The sequence below is a fragment of the Toxotes jaculatrix genome, chromosome 1, assembly GCF_017976425.1.
Source record: "Toxotes jaculatrix isolate fToxJac2 chromosome 1, fToxJac2.pri, whole genome shotgun sequence".
NCBI classification, from domain to species: Eukaryota; Metazoa; Chordata; class Actinopteri; family Toxotidae; genus Toxotes; species Toxotes jaculatrix.
This window is the reverse complement of record NC_054394.1, coordinates 30,837,887-30,858,686: the sequence shown is the minus strand read 5'-3', so window position 1 is coordinate 30,858,686 and position 20,800 is coordinate 30,837,887. Positions and strand designations below refer to the sequence as shown.

General features: G+C 47.1%; 1 protein-coding gene across 7 annotated transcripts in view; it reads left to right on the top strand.

The window, feature by feature from the left end:
• The window catches only part of herc1 (HECT and RLD domain containing E3 ubiquitin protein ligase family member 1), a 46,225-nt gene that overhangs the window by 16,588 nt on the left and 8,837 nt on the right, over nucleotides 1-20,800 (top strand). For 2 of the 7 annotated variants that reach the window (XM_041045704.1, XM_041045415.1), the window contains exons 27-70: nucleotides 840-1,055; nucleotides 1,218-1,338; nucleotides 1,481-1,718; nucleotides 2,288-2,460; nucleotides 2,781-2,936; nucleotides 3,152-3,258; nucleotides 3,585-3,695; nucleotides 3,770-3,940; nucleotides 4,118-4,357; nucleotides 4,522-4,605; nucleotides 4,993-5,552; nucleotides 5,875-6,520; nucleotides 6,973-7,246; nucleotides 7,519-7,729; nucleotides 7,845-8,011; nucleotides 8,157-8,273; nucleotides 8,583-8,838; nucleotides 8,997-9,118; nucleotides 9,211-9,437; nucleotides 9,869-10,137; nucleotides 10,705-10,757; nucleotides 10,935-11,135; nucleotides 11,302-11,476; nucleotides 12,063-12,330; nucleotides 12,493-12,706; nucleotides 13,305-13,564; nucleotides 13,693-13,820; nucleotides 14,240-14,376; nucleotides 14,980-15,180; nucleotides 15,281-15,411; nucleotides 15,503-15,723; nucleotides 15,851-15,971; nucleotides 16,302-16,448; nucleotides 16,676-16,777; nucleotides 16,893-17,066; nucleotides 17,650-17,949; nucleotides 18,056-18,121; nucleotides 18,261-18,386; nucleotides 18,812-18,950; nucleotides 19,240-19,421; nucleotides 19,608-19,763; nucleotides 20,021-20,143; nucleotides 20,247-20,349; nucleotides 20,480-20,649. In XM_041045704.1, the coding sequence (XP_040901638.1) occupies nucleotides 840-1,055; nucleotides 1,218-1,338; nucleotides 1,481-1,718; nucleotides 2,288-2,460; nucleotides 2,781-2,936; nucleotides 3,152-3,258; nucleotides 3,585-3,695; nucleotides 3,770-3,940; nucleotides 4,118-4,357; nucleotides 4,522-4,605; nucleotides 4,993-5,552; nucleotides 5,875-6,520; nucleotides 6,973-7,246; nucleotides 7,519-7,729; nucleotides 7,845-8,011; nucleotides 8,157-8,273; nucleotides 8,583-8,838; nucleotides 8,997-9,118; nucleotides 9,211-9,437; nucleotides 9,869-10,137; nucleotides 10,705-10,757; nucleotides 10,935-11,135; nucleotides 11,302-11,476; nucleotides 12,063-12,330; nucleotides 12,493-12,706; nucleotides 13,305-13,564; nucleotides 13,693-13,820; nucleotides 14,240-14,376; nucleotides 14,980-15,180; nucleotides 15,281-15,411; nucleotides 15,503-15,723; nucleotides 15,851-15,971; nucleotides 16,302-16,448; nucleotides 16,676-16,777; nucleotides 16,893-17,066; nucleotides 17,650-17,949; nucleotides 18,056-18,121; nucleotides 18,261-18,386; nucleotides 18,812-18,950; nucleotides 19,240-19,421; nucleotides 19,608-19,763; nucleotides 20,021-20,143; nucleotides 20,247-20,349; nucleotides 20,480-20,649 (8,364 nt within the window). The remainder of the gene's footprint in view (nucleotides 1-839; nucleotides 1,056-1,217; nucleotides 1,339-1,480; nucleotides 1,719-2,287; nucleotides 2,461-2,780; nucleotides 2,937-3,151; nucleotides 3,259-3,584; nucleotides 3,696-3,769; nucleotides 3,941-4,117; nucleotides 4,358-4,521; nucleotides 4,606-4,992; nucleotides 5,553-5,874; nucleotides 6,521-6,972; nucleotides 7,247-7,518; nucleotides 7,730-7,844; nucleotides 8,012-8,156; nucleotides 8,274-8,582; nucleotides 8,839-8,996; nucleotides 9,119-9,210; nucleotides 9,438-9,868; nucleotides 10,138-10,704; nucleotides 10,758-10,934; nucleotides 11,136-11,301; nucleotides 11,477-12,062; nucleotides 12,331-12,492; nucleotides 12,707-13,304; nucleotides 13,565-13,692; nucleotides 13,821-14,239; nucleotides 14,377-14,979; nucleotides 15,181-15,280; nucleotides 15,412-15,502; nucleotides 15,724-15,850; nucleotides 15,972-16,301; nucleotides 16,449-16,675; nucleotides 16,778-16,892; nucleotides 17,067-17,649; nucleotides 17,950-18,055; nucleotides 18,122-18,260; nucleotides 18,387-18,811; nucleotides 18,951-19,239; nucleotides 19,422-19,607; nucleotides 19,764-20,020; nucleotides 20,144-20,246; nucleotides 20,350-20,479; nucleotides 20,650-20,800) is intronic. The other 5 variants (XM_041045617.1, XM_041045874.1, XM_041045473.1 and 2 more) reach the window with 5 other exon arrangements.

Here is a 20,800-nt window from a genome sequence, read left to right as displayed (position 1 = left end):
TTTATCTAATATTTATGTGATTAATCCTATAAAATCCTCTCAGAATAGAGTTGCTTAAAGGATCAGACTGGTGATATTCTATATTTTTCTTGTTGTCAGCTGATCCCCTGAAAAGACCAAACTCATTAAAGCATCAGCCTCTCTCCCAGCACTCTCACTTTCGTGCCCTGTCTGTGGTGCCAAACTACAATCCCACTGATTCCTGTTGAAGACGTAAATCCTTTAACAGGTGGTCACAAATATATACCTGTGTTTTTTTTAAACACTAAGCAGAGTACAGACTCAGCAGTTGGGTTCTGTAGTTTTTAGCAGTGGGTAGAGAAGAACACATTTGTTGAGGATTATTTTTCAGCTGTGGCTTTTGGGGGTGCTAATGAATATTTACAGCTGCGGGACGGGTTATGTGGTATTAACTCTAATAATAAACTGAAGTGCTCATATTCATTATTATGGGACCATGTCACCCAGTGCGACTGAATGGCTTATTGATGTGTTCCAGTAGTTTTTGAGCAGTGGAATGAGATTTATCAGGCTCTGATAGACACACAGCACCTGTTAGATCTGTTCAGTGTTGTTTTTAGTCTTTTCATTGCATTTTTTGACTATAAGAAAAATACAGAATATCACCAGACTTACCATTTAAACCAGAAATCTGAGATAATATGTGATGATCAAGCCAAACCAATGAGATTGTGTTTATTAGTTGATTTTGTGAGATCAGCAGCAGATTATTGGTGATTTTGCAGGCCAAAAAAAAATCAAGAGAGTAGATAATCAAAGAGTTAGATGCGTAACCCTGTTAGAATACACACCTGATTGCTGGCGTGTGTTATCTCCAGTTGCGGTTGGAGGCGCTCCACCAGATTGTGGTGTTGATCTCTGGCATGGAGGAGAAGGGCAGCCAGCCCGGGAATGCAGATCGATCCAGCAGTGCCTTCCAGTCGTCCTCCCTGCTCACCTCCGTCAGGTTGCAGTTCCTGGCTGGCTGTTTTGGCCTCGGCACTGTGGGCACCGGAGGGCTGAAGAGAGAGAGTGTGCAGCTACATCACTACCAGGTGCGGCATGAGGCTCCTAATGATTGGGTTTTGGTATTTAATACATTTTCAGCCAGTTTTCATGGCCCCAGAGTTTGTATTGGATTTGATTGGAGAAGAGAGTTATATTTACCATGTTTGCTGCCTGCGTTTTAACATATTAGTGTGTACTGTTTTTTGCAGGATGGTGTAAAAGCAGCTAAGAGGAGCCTCCAAATGGAAATCCAGACAGCTGTCCATAAGATCTACCAGCAGCTGTCTGTCACACTGGAGAGAGCACTGCAGGCAAACAAGCACCACATAGGTAACACAAACTGCTACGATATGTTCTGAGCATTAATAATCTAATATAATTTATCTTATTGTTACTAATTTCATGGAGATTCAGTTTTGCCGGCAGCCTGTGTCATGCTTCTATCTCTGCCTCGTTTCTTTCTCCACCCTAGAAGCCCAGCAACGCCTCCTGCTGGTGACTGTGTTCGCACTGAGCGTTCGCTACCAGCCCGTGGACGTCTCCCTCGCCATTTCCAGCGGGCTGCTCAACGTGCTGTCTCAGCTCTGCGGCACAGAGACCATGTTGGGGCAGCCGCTCCAGCTGCTGCAGAAACCCGGGGTGTCCCAGCTCAGCACTGCCCTGAAGGTGGCCTCCACCCGCCTGCTGCAGATACTGGCCATCAGCACGGGGTAAGAAGTTTAGGAGATTTTAAAGTAATGGAATCGAGTCGCCGTGACATGAAAGAAAAGATAATACAACGGCTAAAATAAGGATTGAACACGTCACCATTTCTCTCAGTAAATATATTTCTGAAGGTGCTGGTGACATGAAATTTTCACCAGATGTCGGTAACAACCCAAGTAATCCATACATACAAAGAAACCAAAACAGATAAGTTCAGAGAGTTGAATCCAACAGAAAATATATGAACAGAACTAAAGATTAGAGTTCATCCTGTGGAATCTTCAGGATTTGAACCTGAGCAATGCATGAGACTAATTTCTCCACACAGGCGTGTTGAAGCCGTCATTTCCAACACAGGCTTTTGTACGAAGTATTAAATAAGTTTCAGTGAGCGTGTTCAATACTTTTTCCCTGTGCCATTCCATTTTATTACACATAGTTTACTTGTTATTAAAGACATCTAGTGAACATTTCATGTCAACAGCACCTTTACAAATATATTTACTGAGAAAAATGAAGACGTGTCCGATACTTATTTCACCTGCTGTGTCGATGTCTTTCCTTGGATTTGCAGGACGTATGCTGACAAGTTGAGTCCTAAGGTGGTCCAGTCGCTGCTGGACCTGCTCTGCAGTCAGCTGAAGAACCTGCTGTCCCAGGCAGGAGTAAGTCTTCTGTCATCTGGGAGAGACCAAGAAGACAACAAACACGAGGACAGTGCAGACTCTGAAAAGAAAGACTTCAGAGGTGATAAGAGTGTGGCCGTTAATGCATTCACGTGAGCAGTGTGGTTTTTCGTCAGCAGAAGCTATGATCAAACAGATTCGCTGACATGTGAATGATGAACAGACAGTGAGTCGTACGATCAGGAAACAAGAGCCAGCTCTGTTACATAATCTGGAATGAGTGAAAGTTTTAATCTTAGGTTTGAAACTAAAATCGGTTGCTAAAATTAAACATGAATTGTTGCTTCTTGTTTAGATTCTTTAGTATTGAAATGTGACAGTATGTTAATCAACTTGCAGCATATGCAGCCTGTGACTGTGGGTGTGCACGTTGTGTTTCAGCTTTGATACGCAAGCAGCACACTGCAGAGCTGCACCTTGGAGACTTCCTGGTCTTCCTCAGGAGAGTGGTGTCCTCCAAGGCCATCCAGTCCAAGATGGCCTCCCCCAAATGGACCGAAGTGCTGCTCAACATTGCTGCACAGAAGTGCTGCTCAGGTAACCAGCTTTCATAACACAATACAGAGAAAGGTTGCGGCCGCAACTGGTAATTTACAAGACACCGGCACGGTTAAAGATACAGGGAACAGCATAACACAAAAAGCTTCCAGCTCATGTACAAAAAACAACACATCAATCCCTCAGACAACAAACGCAAAGTCACCATCTCAGTACAAACCAACATCTTAACACGTGTCGGCTGTTAATTCTAGGGGTCCCTCTGGTGGGAAACTTGAGAACTCGGCTCCTAGCCCTTCATGTTCTGGAGGCCATCCTGCCTGCCTGCGAGGCCAATATGGAGGATGACCAGATGACACAGGTTTGCCACTTACTTTGGAATATACAGCTCCTTAAAGGATATGCCTTATTTCTCTTATTGTCAGATACTCCCAATGAAAGACCAGAATTAAACAAGTTTTATGAACCTTTGTAAAAAATGAAACTATATATTTGTGAGCTTTACCTTTTCAGTAGGAACCATTGTGCTTCAGGCTTCAGGGTAAAGAGGTGGGAAAGTATTGAGTAACAGACCAAGGCGTTGTTGGTTCTTCATGGGATTTCTTGACTGTAACAAAAACAGAGGCCTAATTCCTTAATGTAACAGACAGTTTGTCTCTCTGGAAGCTAATGTTTGCTCTGTTCCAGGTTGTGGAGCGCCTCTTCTCCCTGCTGTCTGACTGCATGTGGGAAGCTCCCATTGCTCAAGCGAAGCACTCAATCCAGATAAAAGAAAAAGTCCAAGAACTCAAACTACAGGTGTGCAGCAGACCACTTCCCTTTCCGAACCCTTCCTGTGTCTTTTGTTGACTGACAGTTTCTTTGATCTATAGGGAGAGGCAGAGGAGGAGGATGAGAACCTCCCCATTCAGGAGGTGTCCTTTGACCCGGAGAAGGCTCAGTGTTGTGTGGTGGAAAATGGCCAGGGGCTGACGCATGGCAGTGGGGGCAAAGGCTACGGCCTGGCCTCCACTGGTATCTCCTCTGGATGCTACCAGTGGAAGGTACAGCACTTTTCCGCTATATCTTTATAAGTGGAACAAAAATGCTGATTTAGTCCAGTTAGACGCTGTTAGCATTGCTGTTGCAGTCCCCAGCTTTATGGTATATGCACAGACAGCATGGTGGGTTAGCACTGTGTACATAACAGGGCTGAAGTAATTGTTTCTGCCTGTTTGTAGTTTTACATCGTGAAGGAGAACAGAGGAAATGAGGGCACATGTGTTGGGGTCTCACGATGGCCTGTGCACGACTTCAACCACCGCACCACGTCAGACATGTGGCTGTACCGGGCCTACAGCGGAAACCTCTATCACAATGGAGAACAAACGCTGACACTTAGCAGCTTTACTCAGGGAGACTTCATCACCTGCGTCCTGGACATGGAGGCTAGAACCATCTCCTTTGGCAAGAACGGAGAGGTGAGAGACCGAAGCAACACACGTTCAACACGTGTTCAACACTAACAAATAACAAGCTGTGCCACCCATTATCAAATACCATCTGAAAACTCACCCGCTGCTTACAGAGAAATAATAATGATAATGAATAGTTTGTCTCTAACTTCTAACTTGTTGGTCCACAGGAGCCGAAGTTGGCCTTTGAGGACGTGGACGCCACTGAACTCTATCCCTGTGTGATGTTCTATAGCAGTAACCCAGGAGAGAAGGTCAGAGGACATAAATGTCCAGCTGTCTGAGACACAGACTTCCTCTTTCTCTGCAAAACAGCAACGTGAAGTTATTTTATCTGTGTTGGCTTTTCATGTTAGTTTATCCTTTGATGATTTCTGTGCATGAGCAGAGAATCACCAGAATATAGACAAGTGCATCCCAGAGACTCGTCAGTTACTCGGTTATTGAGATGTCTTTTCTTCAGACTTGCATTTACAGTTTTCTTTTCTCTCTTTTGGAAGAAACTCTTTAGTGTTTTGATTAAAAAAAAATCTAATTCTTCCTTTTTTTTATTGGGTTTAGTGTTGTTCCTGTTTGTTTCTCTATGTTTATGTAAGAACATTATATAAATGTATATTTTGCTCATCTTTGAATGTTTCCAGGTTAAGATCTGTGACATGCAGATGAGGGGAACACCTCGAGACCTCTTACCCGGTGACCCGGTCTGCAGCCCCATGGCCACTGTTCTGGCTGAGGCCACCACACAGCTGATCCGCATCTTACATCGCACTGACCACTGGACCCATCGGATCAACAAAACAATGATCGAACGGCTTCATAAGATAAAGACTTGCTTTAGAGAGTCAGCCAGTGCATCTGGTGGTAGTGGTGGCCAGAGACTGAAAAAGAGCCGCTCTGTGCAGAGCCGTGAAGAGCACGATGCCCAGAGAGAAAGCCAAGAAACGCCCGCGAGGACGGAGGAGGAGAGGGGACGCCACGGACGGCAGCATGGCCTGGGGGAGCTGTCGGAGCACCACCTGAGAACGCTCTGTACAGAGGTGTGGCCGGTCCTGGCGGTGATCGGGGGTGCAGACGCAGGCCTCCGCGTAGGCGGGCGATGTGTGCACAAGCAGACCGGACGCCATGCTACTCTGCTGGGTGTGGTGAAGGAAGGCAGTACCTCGGCTAAGGTGCAGTGGGACGAAGCTGAGATCACCATCAGGTACTGGGTGAAAAAGTTTTGCTGTGGCACCTTTTTGTCCATGTTCTTCTGATGCCCTCTGCATTAGCCTCTTGCTTTTTAATCACGTCTTCACCCTCCATTTTCCCTAACTCTTTTTAAGTTTCTGTTGCTGACCTGCCTTTTTGCATCATGACTCTTTCGCGTAGATGAATAAAACATTTAGCAGCCTGGTTTTGTACCATACCCACACATTCCATCTTTTTATTTGTCTTGCATGCTGTGCTCTTTCTCTCCTGCCCTTTCCCTCACTTTGTGTTTCCTTCCCTTGTCTCTTTTCACTCTCCACTCCCTCCTATTAAAGCTTCCCAACTTTCTGGTCGCCTAGTGACACTCCACTATACAACCTGGAGCCCTGCGAGCCGCTGCCCTTTGACGTGGCGCGTTTCCGTGGCCTCACCGCCTCGCTGCTGTTGGACCTCACCTACCTCACCAGCATTCATGAGGAAACTGCTGCCAAGCTCAGCGCACGACGGCACGACAAGAAGCATCGCAACGCAGCATCAGTCGGGCACGAGCCGACCACCAATGATGATAAAGCAGAAAATGAAGGACACAGCCGTAATGAACAAAGAGACGGCGTTGGAGCCTCATCTGGAGCAGCTCCAAATACCACGACCTCTGACCTGCGCGTGTCCCACAGCCTGGATGAGGTGAAAGCACACGTGGCGCCCAACTCAAAGTCAGAGAGTGAGATCTCCTCTGTGGCCGGTGGTGGGGTCGGTGGAAGTGAGACCCTTTTCACCACAGCTCCTCACACTCCTGCTGAAGGCAACAGGAAGAAGGGCCACGAGCATGGCTCCCGCAGCCACGAGCCTTCTCCTTCCTGCATCGCCACCCAGTCAGAGATCCACGCTGTGCAGCTGTCGTACCTCTACCTGGGAGCCATGAAGACCCTCAGCGCCTTGCTGAGCTGCAGCAAATATGCTGAGCTGCTGCTGATTCCCAAGGTACTGCAGCTGGCCAGGTTAACTTAGCTTAGCTTAGCATAAAGGCTTGGAACATGAGGAAACAGCTAGCCTGCCTCTGTCCGAAGGTACCGACACCTTTAAAGGGTCAGTTATTAACACGTTATATCTCATCGTTTAATCGGATTAAAAACTGATAAAAAAAAAAAAAAAAAGACAAATTGTGGTTTTACAGTTATGTTACCTTTGGAGTCCTCTTACCTTTGGACAGAGCTATGCTACCTGTTTCCGGCTGAATTATTCCCTCTAGAAAAAGTCACTGGTTTCACCTTTATACCTTGTTTTTATATGACATATTCACGACCCATTGAATATGGAGCAAACACACAGAATCTCTGCAGAAAAACAACGGCAGGCGTGAGTGAAATCTCCTTCCTGAAACAGATTCAGGTCACATTTTCAGATGTGCTCCACTTCTCTCTTCTGACATCAAGGTATTACCGGAAGCGGCACCCAGTGGGCACAATGCTGATCTAAATGCCAGCACCAGCGGAAGCACAGCTGCCACCTCACCAGTGTGCCAGGAGGAGGTGGAGATGCGGGCGGCTCTGCAGTTTCTCATGCGCCACATGGTGAAGCGGGCTGTGATGCGCTCTCCCATCAAGCGGGCCCTGGGCCTGGCAGACCTGGAGAGGGCACAGGCCATGATCTACAAACTAGTGGTGAACGGGCTGTTGGAGGAGCCCAGTGGGGGTAAAGTCAAGCCTGGTGAGAATATGTTGAGACTTAATGTGCTTTAAATTAGAGCTGCTGACTATTTTTACAAGAGATTCATTTTTAGTCCGTGTAAAGATCCCAGAGAGAGAAACATGATTTCATGTTAACAATAACAAAAACCACCCAAGGGGATTCAGTTTACAGCTAAACTGCTGAATAATTGGAATGCACTGCTTGTTGTTATTACTTGGATCCTCACTGTATGAACATATCGTGAACAACAGGCATTTCATCAGCTTTGTCTCTCTGTTTGTGTCCCACAGGAGTGAGAAGTGAACCAGAGGGCGAGGGGGAAGGTACAGAGGGTGAGCAGTTGGCACAAACCCCCGTCACCACCAGCCCCTCTGCCTCCAGCACCACCTCCTTCATGAGCTCCTCACTGGAGGACACCACCACCGCTACCACACCTGTCACAGACACAGAGACCGTCCCTGCCTCGGAGTCCCCAGGGGTCATGCCTCTCAGCCTCCTCAGGTCAGAGCAGGTGGCTGCACATATCGTCAGTCAGCTAGCGTTACTCATTCACCTGGTTTTTTCATGTAGGATTAAATTGAGTTGATTCTTTTAATGCTTCTCAATGTTATTACAGGCAAATGTTCTCCAGCTACCCAACCACCACCCTGGTTCCAACCCGCCGAGCGCAGACTCCTCCGGTGTCCTCTCTGCCAACCTCTCCGTCAGATGAAGTGGGCCGCAGGCAGAGTCTCACCTCCCCTGACTCTCAGCCCACCAGGCCACAGAACAGAACAGGTACCTGTAAGTATGCCAGCTTACCTTGCATGAAAATATTATCTTTTGTGCTATTGAAAAACTTCTGTGGTATTCAGAATACCAGGAAACGCTGTGTAGAGTTCCCAGATCTCATTAGGATGTAACTAATGGCGGCTGATGTTTGCTGCAGCTCTGTCGGACCCCAGCAGCAGGCTGTCCACATCTCCCCCTCCTCCTGCCATCGCTGTGCCCCTGCTGGAGATGGGCTTCTCCCTGCGTCAGATCACCAAAGCTCTGGAGGCCACTGGTCAGTCTCCTGCTTGTCCCCTGAGAAGTTGGTTGCACTTGTCTTGTATTTAATTAAGTGGATTTAAGTTGAATTATTCTTTGGACCAACACAAGTTCACAGACAGCTCAATACTAGAGATCGAGTAGAGCAGTGCCTACACTACATGACCGAGGCAATGTAATAGTGATTGTGGCGTTAAATTTGTGCCTAATAAACACAGAAAAGGGTGGAAATCAAAAAATGTTTGATGACTTTGTTGACATTGTTGTATGACATCATTTTGTGGTATATGGAGGAGTCCAGTGTGTGTATTCCTATTTTCCCCAGGTGCACGAGGAGAAGCAGACGCTCAGAACATCACAGTACTGGCCATGTGGATGATAGAACATCCGGGCACAGAGGACGAGCACGACGAGCCTCACACCAGAGGCAGCGGCGTCGGTGGTGATGGGTCTGACTCCTCCTGTCCAGGTGCGACAGCTTCTGCAGGAGGCAAGTCTCTGGATAGGAACTCGTATCTGTGCTCTCCTGGAGACATCGCCAGTGCAGATGCTTCAGAAATGGAGGAGGGTTTCAGTGAGAGGTAGGGGCTCACATATTTTATCATTCTATTATATTTTTTAAAGATTAAAAATGTTAAAATTGTGTTTTCCATCTCATCACAGTGACTGTAATTTATACTAAACATTGCTTATTAGTAAAATTGACATATAAAAACAAACGTGTTCCTTTGCTCTGTAGTCCTGAGGGTCTGGAGCAAGACAATGCATCAGCCTCCAGCGGTGCTGCCCTCAGAGGACGCTCTGCTGTGGGCAGGAAGCACCGCTTTGACCTGGCTGCTCGAACGCTGTTAGCCCGCGCTGGTGAGCATTTTTTCTTCACACTTGGTCTGAACAAATTGCAGATTTACCTCCTGCTTCATCGCCTCACGTTAAACTTTCCTCTCCTTCCTAAGCTGGACTGTATCGCTCAGTGCAGGCCCACCACAGTCAGTCACGTCGGGAGGTCTCATCCCTCCAGCAGCAACAAGACCCGGCTGCCCTTTATGACTTCAACCTGGACGAAGAACTGGAGATGGACCTGGATGAGGAGACCATGGAGGCCATGTTCGGCCAGGACCTTGCCTCTGACACCGACATTCTGGGAATGTGGATCCCGGAGGTACTGGATTGGCCAACATGGGTGTGTGTGACTTTATGCTATGGTCAGAGGGCTGCCATCCCCATTCTGCTCTTTACCTGCCCTGCACTGCTTCTCCATCACAGTAAACCCATTACATATCTGTCAGGTCTTTGAGACGCACTCACCTGTTCAGCCACATTTCACCTGAAAACCCACTCACTCAGAAGATCTAACGGGCGTGAAGTGAACGACTAAACACAACCAGATGGTTTCTTTGAATGTTGGTAACTGTCTGTTGCTTGGAGTTCGTTAATGCAAAGCCGTCATAGATTCATACGTGACACCTAATACAGTGCATGAAAGCTTCACTGCTGCTCTGAGGCGTAACAGCTTTATCTTGTGTGCGTGTTGTGTAAATACGTTTCGTTCTCATGAATGTGAATGTGTGTGTGTCTGTGTGTGTTTCTCTGTCATCGTGCCACGCTGCGCAGCATGTGTGTGAGACGGACGATCGGGATGAAGTGGTGGTGTGCGAGCTGTGCGAGGCCAACGTCGCCAACTTCAATCAGCACATGAAGAAGAGCCACCCAGGCTGCGGCCGCAGCGCCAACCGGCAAGGCTACCGCAGCAACGGCTCCTACGTGGACGGCTGGTTCGGAGGGGAGTGTGGCAGCGGGAATCCTTACTACCTGCTGTGTGGTGGCTGCAGAGAGAAGTACTTGGCTATCAAAAGCAAGGCCAAGGTCCCCATTGTGGAGAGGTATGCCTTCACAGAGTGTTAATGAACACTGCTTTTTATGGTGGTAACTCTGGGTTACCACTATGGCTGGATCTGATAAGTCAGGCTGATATATGCACAAATATTATATTATGAAAGTATGAAAAGATATGTTTTGCTCAGTACATGGTGTGTGTTTTTATTCATGGAAAAATTCAAGACAAACGTATTAATATTATGCAAAAATTAATAGTGGTTACTACAGTTGTGTTTAACAATTTAACTATTAATTGTAGTCGTTTACCAGACTCGTTACCTGGTACCTGGGGCTCTGTAACAGGGTTAACACAGTACTCTTAGCTCTCAGTGTGTTTGCCAGTTTAAAATGTGATGCCAGCTCTGAAATGTGTGTGTGTTTGCACAGGCAGACCCAGAGCGACTGCAAAATGTTCTCACACATTATTGTATTACAAATGTTTTCTCACAAAACAGTTTTTGCCACCTGCCTCTGTGAGTGGACTGTGTGTCATGTTGGCATTATTTGGCAGTTTATTATTTAAAGGAAGTGAAACTGATGAATTCTCTTTTCATTCTGTGGTTTGTGTTCAGATATAAGGGACAGGCTCCCGACCTCCTGGGAAAACAAGACAGTGTCTATGAAGGTAACAACTGATGATGATTTGAAATTCAACAGAGCATAAACATTTGAAGAATATTATCTAATTTTTCATGCCTTTTGGCTGCAGGTGTTGTACTTATTTCTCTCCAAACATTTGGATAAAACTGTACGTGTTTGTATTTTGATTTCAAATTCTGTGTGTTTGTCCGTCCCGCTGCAGAGGACTGGGACATGCTGGATGTTGATGAAGATGAGAAGCTGACAGGGGAGGAAGAGTTCGAGCTTTTGGCCGGGCCGTTGGGTCTCAGTGAGCGCAGGATTGTTCCGGAGGCTGTCCAGTTCCCTGACAGCGATCCACTGGGAGCCTCTGTGGCAATGGTGACGGCCACCAACAGTATGGAGGAGACTCTGCTGCAGATCGGTGAGGATGAGGTTCTGTATGATACGGAGGCATTTTTTATGTAATCTGTGTCATATAGTTCTGTGTGTTGTGTTCCTGACTGAAGTAAAGCCGTCGGTTCAGCTCTTTTCCCTGTGTTTTTTTATCATATGTAATAGCAACAAACTGAGTGTGTGTTTGTGCTCAGGCTGTCAGACCTCAGTGGATAAGAGCTCATCGGGCAGGGTGACCCTCGGGGAGCAGGCAGCAGCCCTGCAGAACCCCCATGACCGTGTGATGGCGCTGAGGAGGGTGACGGCTGCAGCCCAGGTGCTGCTGGCCAGGACCATGGTGATGAGAGCCCTGTCCCTGCTGTCTGTCAGGTAGCCTTTTTTTACACACTCCCTCTCTGCAGGGTGGGAGTTTATTTGTTTGATTTTTATTACACAGAAAAACAGTTTTTTCATAATAATTGTCCATGACTCAGCAGATGCAAGATGGACATTTTTTTTTCAGTCAAAGACTGAATGAGGGCAAACGCCATCTTAAACAAACACGTTAGCTGTGAAGTGATTTGTAATGTAAAGCTACTGTGTGTAGGAACTGAAAATTCAAAGTTTCATAGGAATTCAACACACAGGAGTTTTAATTCAACAAAACAGACCCAATAATTATGAAACCACGGAGACAAAATGACAAAATCTCAGAAAAAATTTCTCAGTTAGTACAAATGTTGCAGCATGGTACCAAACCTTTATAAATGTTCCCTTACACATGAAGACAAAATGTTCATTAATCACATTGTTTATAATTACTATAGAAAATGTGTATTCAACCTTTGTCCTTGTTTGCTGATCAATAATTTTTATCATAATAAGACTAATGGATGAAAACATTTATTTTAATGTTTTTAAATGTTCTTAAAATTCACTCAGCTTCCCTCCCTCCCCCTCCTACCTTCCCACACAGTGGTTCGAGCTGCAGCCTTGCAGCGGGTCTGGAGTCTCTTGGTTTGACTGACATCAGGACTCTGGTTAGGCTGATGTGCCTGGCGGCAGCAGGCCGGGCCGGTCTTTCCACCAGTCCCACAGCAGGCTCCGGCCACTCCGAAAGGCCCCGTGGGGCCGCCAAGGCGAGCAAACCCATCTCCTGTCTGGCTTACCTCAGCACAGCAGTGGGCTGCCTGGCCTCCAACAGTCCCAACGCCGCCAAGCTGCTGGTGCAGCTCTGCACTCAGGTACTCAGCATGACTCATCAGCCCAGCACCAACCTTCATCTTAGTCCATGTCGTAGCTTTGCTGAGCAATTTGCTGAGTTCTCTAAGTGCTGTAAGAATCTACAGCCTCACTGTTACCTTGAACGTGCGACTCATAATGACGGTCTTTTCTTCCCTCTCCAGAACCTGATCTCTGCAGCCACAGGTATGAACCTGACCACCGTGGACGACCCCATCCAGAGGAAGTTCCTGCCCAGCTTCCTGCGCGGCGTGGCTGAGGAGAACAAGCTCATCACCTCGCCCAACTTTGTGGTGACGCAGGCTCTGGTAGCTCTGCTGGCAGATAAAGGGGCCAGACTCAGACCTGCTTATGACAAGGCTGATCTGGAGAAAAGAGGTTTGTATAGATGGAAGTGCACAAAAAAGCTGGTGTTCCATGTTAACCAGTGAGTTACTCACTGTTCCTCGTTATCTCATTGGCTGCCATTGTGTGACAGAATCATATCTCATATTGGAGTAAGCAGATATTGTGTTTGGCTTATTTCAGCTGTTACTTTGTTTTCCTTGTTTATTTTTCAATGTCCCATGTTTCCCATGGTTTTGTTTTTGTTTTGTTTGTTTTTTTTGTAATTTAATTTTCAATCACAAAAGCAAACTGTATAAATCAGTCAGTGCTTCTGTCCTGTATCTTCCAGGTGTTTCTCCACATGTTTAATGTCAGGGCAGTGTGTATAATGTCTTTTTTGCTGATCATCTCATAATAATTTGCACGTAACTGTGTAATTCATATTGTAAAATTCATCATTGATGTCCGTGAAGCTTCCGTGCACACACGGCTCATGCTTGTGGTAGCTTTGCACTTTTTCTCTCTGTTCACTTGGTTCACCTTTGGGTTATTTTGTGCTTTTTGTGTTTTCATGTTTGTCTTTTCATCTGTGCTCCTTCCTCTCTCACTCACCGGGCTACCTTGTCACCTTGTGTTCCGTGTCGAGCAGGTCTAATTGCGCATTTGTATGCCCATCCTTCCCATAATCCCTCCGCTGTAGGCCCTCTGGAACTGGCCAACGCGCTGGCGGCCTGCTGCCTGTCCTCAAGGCTTTCCTCACAGCACCGCCAGTGGGCTGCTCAGCAGCTGGTTCGCACACTGGCGGCGCACGACCGCGACAACAACCAGAGCCGGCCGCAGACCTTTGCCGACATGGCGGGGGACCTGCGAAAATGCTCCTCCATCAAGCTAGAGGCTCACCAGAGCAGGGTTAGCACTCTTCTTTGTCTTTTTGTGAACACAGAATTGTTTTGAAACCTTAAAAACTTATCTGATCATTTGTGCTGTGCCTGTTTTTTTGTTTGGTATTTGATGAAGTTTTTCTCTGTGTGATTCAGGTCATTACATGTGGTTGGTGCAGTAAGAAAGGCCTGTTGGCCACCAGTGGCAACGATGGGACGGTCAGGATGTGGAATGTAACCAAGAGCCAGTACACCCTCCAGCAGACCTGCATCTTCAACAAAGAGTAAGGCTTTTTGAAACGCCACAAACATGTCCTGTGTTCTGCCGTCAGAAACCTCAGTGTTCGGTCTGCAGTGGAGTCATTTTGGCTGTATTTTCTTATTTTTCTTGTTTACTGTACACGTAGTGAGTCTGCTACATGCGTTAGGACTGCGTAAGCTGCACTTATCAATATTTTTGTATGGACACTGGATCAGATGTGTAATGTGAAAGAGGTTGTTTGTAAGGTATAAAGGTCAGGGGCACCCACTGTGTCTTTTAAAGCTTGATCCACTGCCCCGACATGGTCAAATAAATCAGAATCAGCAAAACTTTATTAATCACTGCAGGGAAATTCTTTGGTTACAGACCAGCTCCGATAAATAAAGCAGTGCAGCTTTAACTTTGTCTTACTTACTGTTTATTCTGTTCATGTCTTATCAGTGATGGGTCTTCAGAGGAGGGCATGTCAGGCTTGGGATCTCCCAGCGATCCTTGCTTGTCTCCTTTGGCCTGGAGTGTCACTGGAAAATTTCTGGCCTCTGCCATGGAGAAAATGGTCAACATCTGGCAAGTGAATGGTAAATCCTGTTTCTGCAGCTCCAGCTCCTCTGGAGTTTTCTTTCTGTTGTCATTTGGTTTTGCAGTTTGTTAATGATCGGCTCCATTTCGGTTGTTTTGAAAAACTGTTGGAGTATAAAGCCTGTTGTGTAACTCAGCTGGCGTTATTGGTGTGTGAGGTCCACAGAATATGAATGAGAGGATATTAAGATTTTATAACTCCCATTAAAAATGAATCCGCGACGGGACTGGATGTGGTCCAATCATCATTTCCTGCCTTCCACCACACACCCTGCAGCATGCGCCATCTGTCCTTGGCCACTTTCGACTGCTTCAAGGATGAAAGTCCACAGTCACATTTCTGTTCTGCTGTTCTTTCATGGGCACATTTTCTCTTGTGCCTTTGAAATGTGACTGTGTCTTTATTGCACAAGCAAATGAGACCCACTAAATGCATAACTCTGGTTCTGTGGGTGTTGTTGTGTAATCAGATCAAAGCCACAGTCTGAGATTTTGTCCCTCAAGAGATTTTCAAACTGCTCTTAATGGACACAGCGTAAACAAACATTCTGTGTGTGATAAAATGAGCAGTGTAACTGTGAGCGGCTTTCCCCTCCTCTAAGGTGGTAAGGGCCTTTTGGACGTGCAGCCTCACTGGGTGTCGGCTCTGGCCTGGCCTGAAGAGGAGGCCGAGTCCTTGTGGTGCGGGGAGCCCAAAGACATGTTGCTGGTGGGACGGATGGACGGATCCCTGGGCCTCATTGAGGTGCTGGATACTGCCACCATGCACCGCACCGAGCTGGAGCACTGCTACAGGAAAGATGGTATGGAGACGGTGTTTCTGAGCTCTTACCAGTTCGTTAGAAGTTCACAAATGTTTGCTGATCATGCACGTGACCGCTAAAAAGTTATATCCTCTCTCAGTGGCAGTGATGCACATTGCCTGGTACAGTGAGGACAAGCCTTTTGCTGTGGGCTACGCAGATGGGAAGCTGCTGATTGGATCCAAAGAGCCTTTAGAAAAGGGAGCCATCGTGGTCATTGATGCACACAAGGTAAACTACCACCACAAAAAGAATCACTCCCGAATAAAACGTTGTGTTTACTGTAGATTTATAGCCAACATTTATTTCATCGTTTTCCCAGGAGTCGATCACCAGTATGAAGTGGAGTCCTTCCGGCCAGGTCTTACTCACCTGTGCCAAAGAGGAGACGGTGAAGCTCTGGGCCAGCCACGACTCTCACGACTCTGAGTCAGGCTCTGGCTGGCGCTGCCTGCAGAGTCTCAGACACCCTTCCGTGGTTAACGGTGTGGCCTGGTGCAGCCTGCCTGGACGTGGGCCTAAGCCCCTCAGTATGCTAGCCATGTAGGTTGTTCTGTAATACTCTGCCAGACTGTGGCTGATGGAACAATGGAACAACAATATATCCCCCCCCCCCCCCCCAAAAAAAAAGAGGATTCTTTCCACTTTCATGTGTCGCTGTGTTTTTCAGATGCTGTCAGAATGGCCTGGTCTCAGTCTGGACTCTTCCTCAGGACATCTCCAACTTCCCAGAGTCCTGTTCGTCTGAGTCAGAGGGATGGTGGGACAATGAGGCAAAACCTAAATTCATGGTACCTTCATTCATTTCATAAATAATCACTCTGCACTGATGAAGATGGATCTCGTTTAGAGACTTGCAGTTATCTGCTGCATTTGTTGCCTTTTACTTTTCAGTATCTGGACATCTGATGAATGTAGAGGGGAATTTTTTTTCTCCTGTCCAAAAATTCTGTCCATACATGTGGATTTATATCAGTCTGCTTATTCTTTCTACGCGTGCAAAGAGTCATAGGAGGCACATTTTTTGCCAGATGCTCATTTTTGACCAAATCTCAAAATGTGTTTCATCAGAGCTGGTGTTTCCTTCCCTCTGACAAGCTGTCGCTGTGGTTGTGTTGCAGTCTTCCCGGTGGTCAGAAGATGGAGCGGTGTGTGTTTTCCAGCTGAAGGGCCACATCACTCCAGTCAGAACGCTGGCCTTCAGCCCTGATGGTCTGGCTCTGGCATCTGGAGGAGTGGGAGGCCTCATGAACATCTGGTCCCTGCGGGTAAGAAATAAGCGCACAGATGGAGATGAAAACACCCACGCAGGATACATGTAAATCCGGCAGGTACAAGTCACGTAGATGCACAGATGTACGTGTGAAACACATGATGTGAAATACATAGAGATGAAAAGAACAAATGATTCATCGTGCACCACGCCGCTGTTTACGGTGACACTGAATACCTTTCCACTGGAGTCAGTATGCTCGTGTGTGTCCGTGTTCGACAGGACGGGTCAGTGCTCCAGACAGTGGTAGCCGGTTCCGGAGCGATCCAGAATATTGTCTGGATCCCAGATGTGGGTGTCGCTGTCTGCTCCAACAGGTCAAAGGTAAGCCCTGTCACCTGATTCATATTTTCCCATGATTCACTAAAATCCTTTTTTTTTTTCTCTGCTCTGTTTCATTTGCGTGTGCGTGTGTTTGTTTGTTTGGCCTCACTTGCAGGATGTGCTGGTCGTGAACTGCTCCAAAGAGTTCATGGCGTCCAACCACGTGCTGGCTACCTGCCGCACGGCCCTGAAGAAGCAGGGCGTGGTCGGCCTAAACATGGCGCCCTGTATGAGGGCCTTCCTGGAGAGGCTGCCCGTCATGCTGCAGGAGCAGTACGCCTACGAGAAGGTAAGAGGACAGTTCCCATGCTGTGTCTGTTACCACCATGTAAACCACCTCTTTCTTCACACTGTAAGTCATCATCCTGGGATCTGTGTGGCTGGGAAGCTGTTCCAGTTACCTTTTCTCCTGTTTGGAGTGTGATTTAGGTCCATGTTGTTTTCTTTAGCCCCACATGAAGACAAAATGTCTCACAGTTGGAGCAGTTAATACTTCGGGGGCTGGTGGTTCTTGGTTGTGGGGCTGAGGAGAGTCTCGTTTTCATGCCACACCGGAGTTTCCCCGAGGCTGGAGTGTCACAATCGCGTTTTCTAACCAGCAGTGGTCTGGCTGCGATGCTGCCGTCCCATTTTTCATCGTGAAAAATAAGACGACAGCTGAATTGGACAACTTTTCATGGTGTTGTTGAGTGGGATTCTGGGAACTGCTGGAAATCCCAGACTGAAAAAGTCCTAGATAAAGATATTACAACAGACGGGTTCATTACTGCATAAACAAATACAACTCCAGGAATCCATCGCGGATTATTAATATTTAACAGTATTTGAGTGTCTGAGTGTGATTCTTCCATCATTTTCTTCTCGACTTCTAGCCCCACGTCGTATGTGGGGAGCAGCTTGTCCACAGCCCCTACATGCAGTGCCTCGCCTCCCTGGCTGTGGGTCTCCACCTGGACCAGCTCCTGTGTCGCCCCCCTGTGCCGCCTCACCTCCGACACTGCCCACCAGAGTCTGGCACTGCCATCTGGAGTGCCAGTGAGTGGGCGTGGTTGGACTGTTTCTCCACAACAGTCAAGGCGGCGGAGGCCCTCGCCCGAGGCGCCACCTTCCCTGAGTCCTTCTCTGTTCCTGACCTGGAGCCTGTGCCCAAAGATGAAATGGCTCTGCTCATGGTGAGGGAGGCTGCTGGTGTTCGTGCAGCTGCATCAGCTGCTGGAGCTGTAATTTATAGTGTAATGAACACCTGTGTGGTACATAATAACACCCTGTTTTTTACAGGACAACAGCAAATGGGCGTCTGGTATGGATGAGCAGATCATGTCCTGGGCCACCTCGAGACCAGAGGTGATTTAAACTGATGCCAAGATTAACTGTAATACATGGTTTATCTGTGGAGGCGAGAGCTGCTGTTTCAACCTGTTAATTCGATGTGTGTGTGTGTGTTGGGTGTGTGTGTGTGTGTTTGTGTGTTGGGTGTTTGCAGGACTGGCACCTCGGAGGGAAGTGCGATGTGTATCTGTGGGGTGCAGGGCGACACGGCCAGCTGGCAGAGGCAGGCAGAAACATCCTGGTGCCGACCACTGCTCCGTCTTTCTCTCAGGCACAACAGGTACACGGACAGCACATACAACCATCATGTCACCTGTTTGTTAATTAGATCCACAAAACACCAGCCTGTTGTCTGTAATCACATCCAATAACATCATGTTAGAGCAGCTGGAAGAGTAAATATATTTATCACCTGTTACACTTTAAAGATATATACAGTATATTATGGGTCTGCTGGATTTATATTTTTGTATTGAGAAAGAAAAGTAGGGAGCTTCAGGGCTTTAGTTGCATTATAGAAAATGTAGGATCCAGTGTTTACGCAACGTAAGCGTTAGTAAGCGAGTTAATGAATTTTGAATTTTCGAGTTTGTGCTTTCACCAAACCGCAGATATGAACGCTGACACAGCAGCGGGGCTGTTTACCAGCTAAACCCTGAACCCTGTTGTTATTTGCTGACTCACCTATTTGTCATCGTCCTCCAGGTGGTGTGCGGTCAGAACTGCACCTTTGTGATCCAGCCTAACGGGACGGTGTTGGCCTGTGGAGAGGGCAGCTACGGCCGTCTGGGACAGGGCAACTCCGACGACCTGCACGTGCTCACCGTCATTTCAGCTCTTCAAGGTGACACAGTTGTTGTCCACTGGGTTAGAAAACAAATCCTTTAGAGCCCATTTTCACATCTAACTAGGTTTAAGTAACTAAATTTATAACTGACTAAGATTCAACAGATTCATCAGAAACCTGATCACAAATCAGATTGGCTGCTGGTGCCCAGCCGACAGCCATCTTGGTCCAAGCTGCATTAATTGGGACCAGATGTTCATGAGATAGATAGTTTTTTTGAGTTTTACCTTTAATGTGGTGAACTCTGCAGTTGTTTTCAGTAAAGTTTCTCTGCCTGTTTCCACAGGTTTTGTTGTGACTCAGCTGGTGACGTCGTGTGGCAGTGACGGTCACTCCATGGCTCTGACGGAGAGCGGCGAGGTGTTCAGCTGGGGGGACGGGGACTACGGAAAGCTGGGCCACGGGAACAGTGACCGCCAGCGCCGACCCAGACAGATTGAAGCTCTGCAGGGAGAGGAGGTGGTGCAGGTCAGTCTGTCTGTACTCAGGAGTGTTTCAGAGCACGGTGCATAACGAAGAAAGGGATTTGATTCAGTTTTTCTGGTAAATTAGAAGATCACAGCTCAGAAGGACCCAAAAGTAATATATACGATTTTAGCTGCCTTTTCTTTGCTCAGGTGTAGGCATACTTTAAGTTTTCTTTTTCCTCCCCAGATGTCCTGTGGGTTCAAACATTCAGCGGTGGTAACAGCGGATGGGAAGCTGTTCACATTTGGTAACGGCGATTACGGCAGACTGGGGCTGGGAAACACCTCGAACAAGAAGCTACCGGAGAAGGTCACGGCTCTGGAGGGCTACCAAGTCGGACAGGTAGGACAGAAAAACACCGTCAGCGTATAAAGCTTAATGGATTCATTTAACCATTAGTATCTTCTTAGCTAAAGCTTTGCTGAATATTAAAATAGACATTGAAGATATATGAAAACACAGAAAAAAGACAGGACTGTACAAAGACTCATTCATCTTTTCACAGTTTTTTCTCACTTATGTTTTGACAGCTTGAATATTTTGGGAACACAGATGATTGACGACGGCTCAGCTGATGTTCACATGTGTTCCCTCCTCAGGTGGCGTGTGGTTTGAACCACACTTTGGTCGTCTCTGCTGATGGAATGATGGTTTGGGCTTTTGGTGATGGAGACTATGGAAAACTGGGACTTGGTAACTCCACGGCCAAGTCCTCTCCTCAGGTACACACTGAGGCCTGCTGCGTCTCTTGTTCATCTGTGAAACTGATTATACAGGATCTGGTTTTCGAGTGAATGTAATTTATGTTTATTTTGAATTTCTTAGAAAGTGGACGTTCTGTGTGGGATCGGCATCAAAAAAGTGGCTTGTGGGACACAGTTCTCTGTGGCTTTAACCAAAGATGGCAAAGTTTTCACGTTTGGCCAAGGTACGCATCCAAGTATTTAATGGTTCCAGCTTCTCAAATGTGATGATTTTCTGCTTTTTCCTGATTCTAAACTGAACGTCTTTAAGTTCTGAACTGTTGATCGGACAAATGGAGACATTTTCTGTTACAGACCGCCTAATTGGCTTGCCAGAGGGCCGAGCCAGGAACCACAACCGGCCCCAGCAGGTGCCGGCTCTGTCAGGGGTCCACATCCAGGATATCGCTGTCGGTGCTGAGCACACTCTGGTGCTCTCCTCCACAGGAGATGTTTACACCTGGGGCAGCAACTCAGAGGGACAGGTAACCTGCTGACACACCCACTGAACCCCCCACTGAAAGGTTGGTCTTTAAGGTTACACTGCAAAACCGAGGGCAGCAAAAACAAAGTGTCAGTAATAATGATGAGGAGACACTATTTATAACCTGTTGACATTTTATTTACATTTATTTA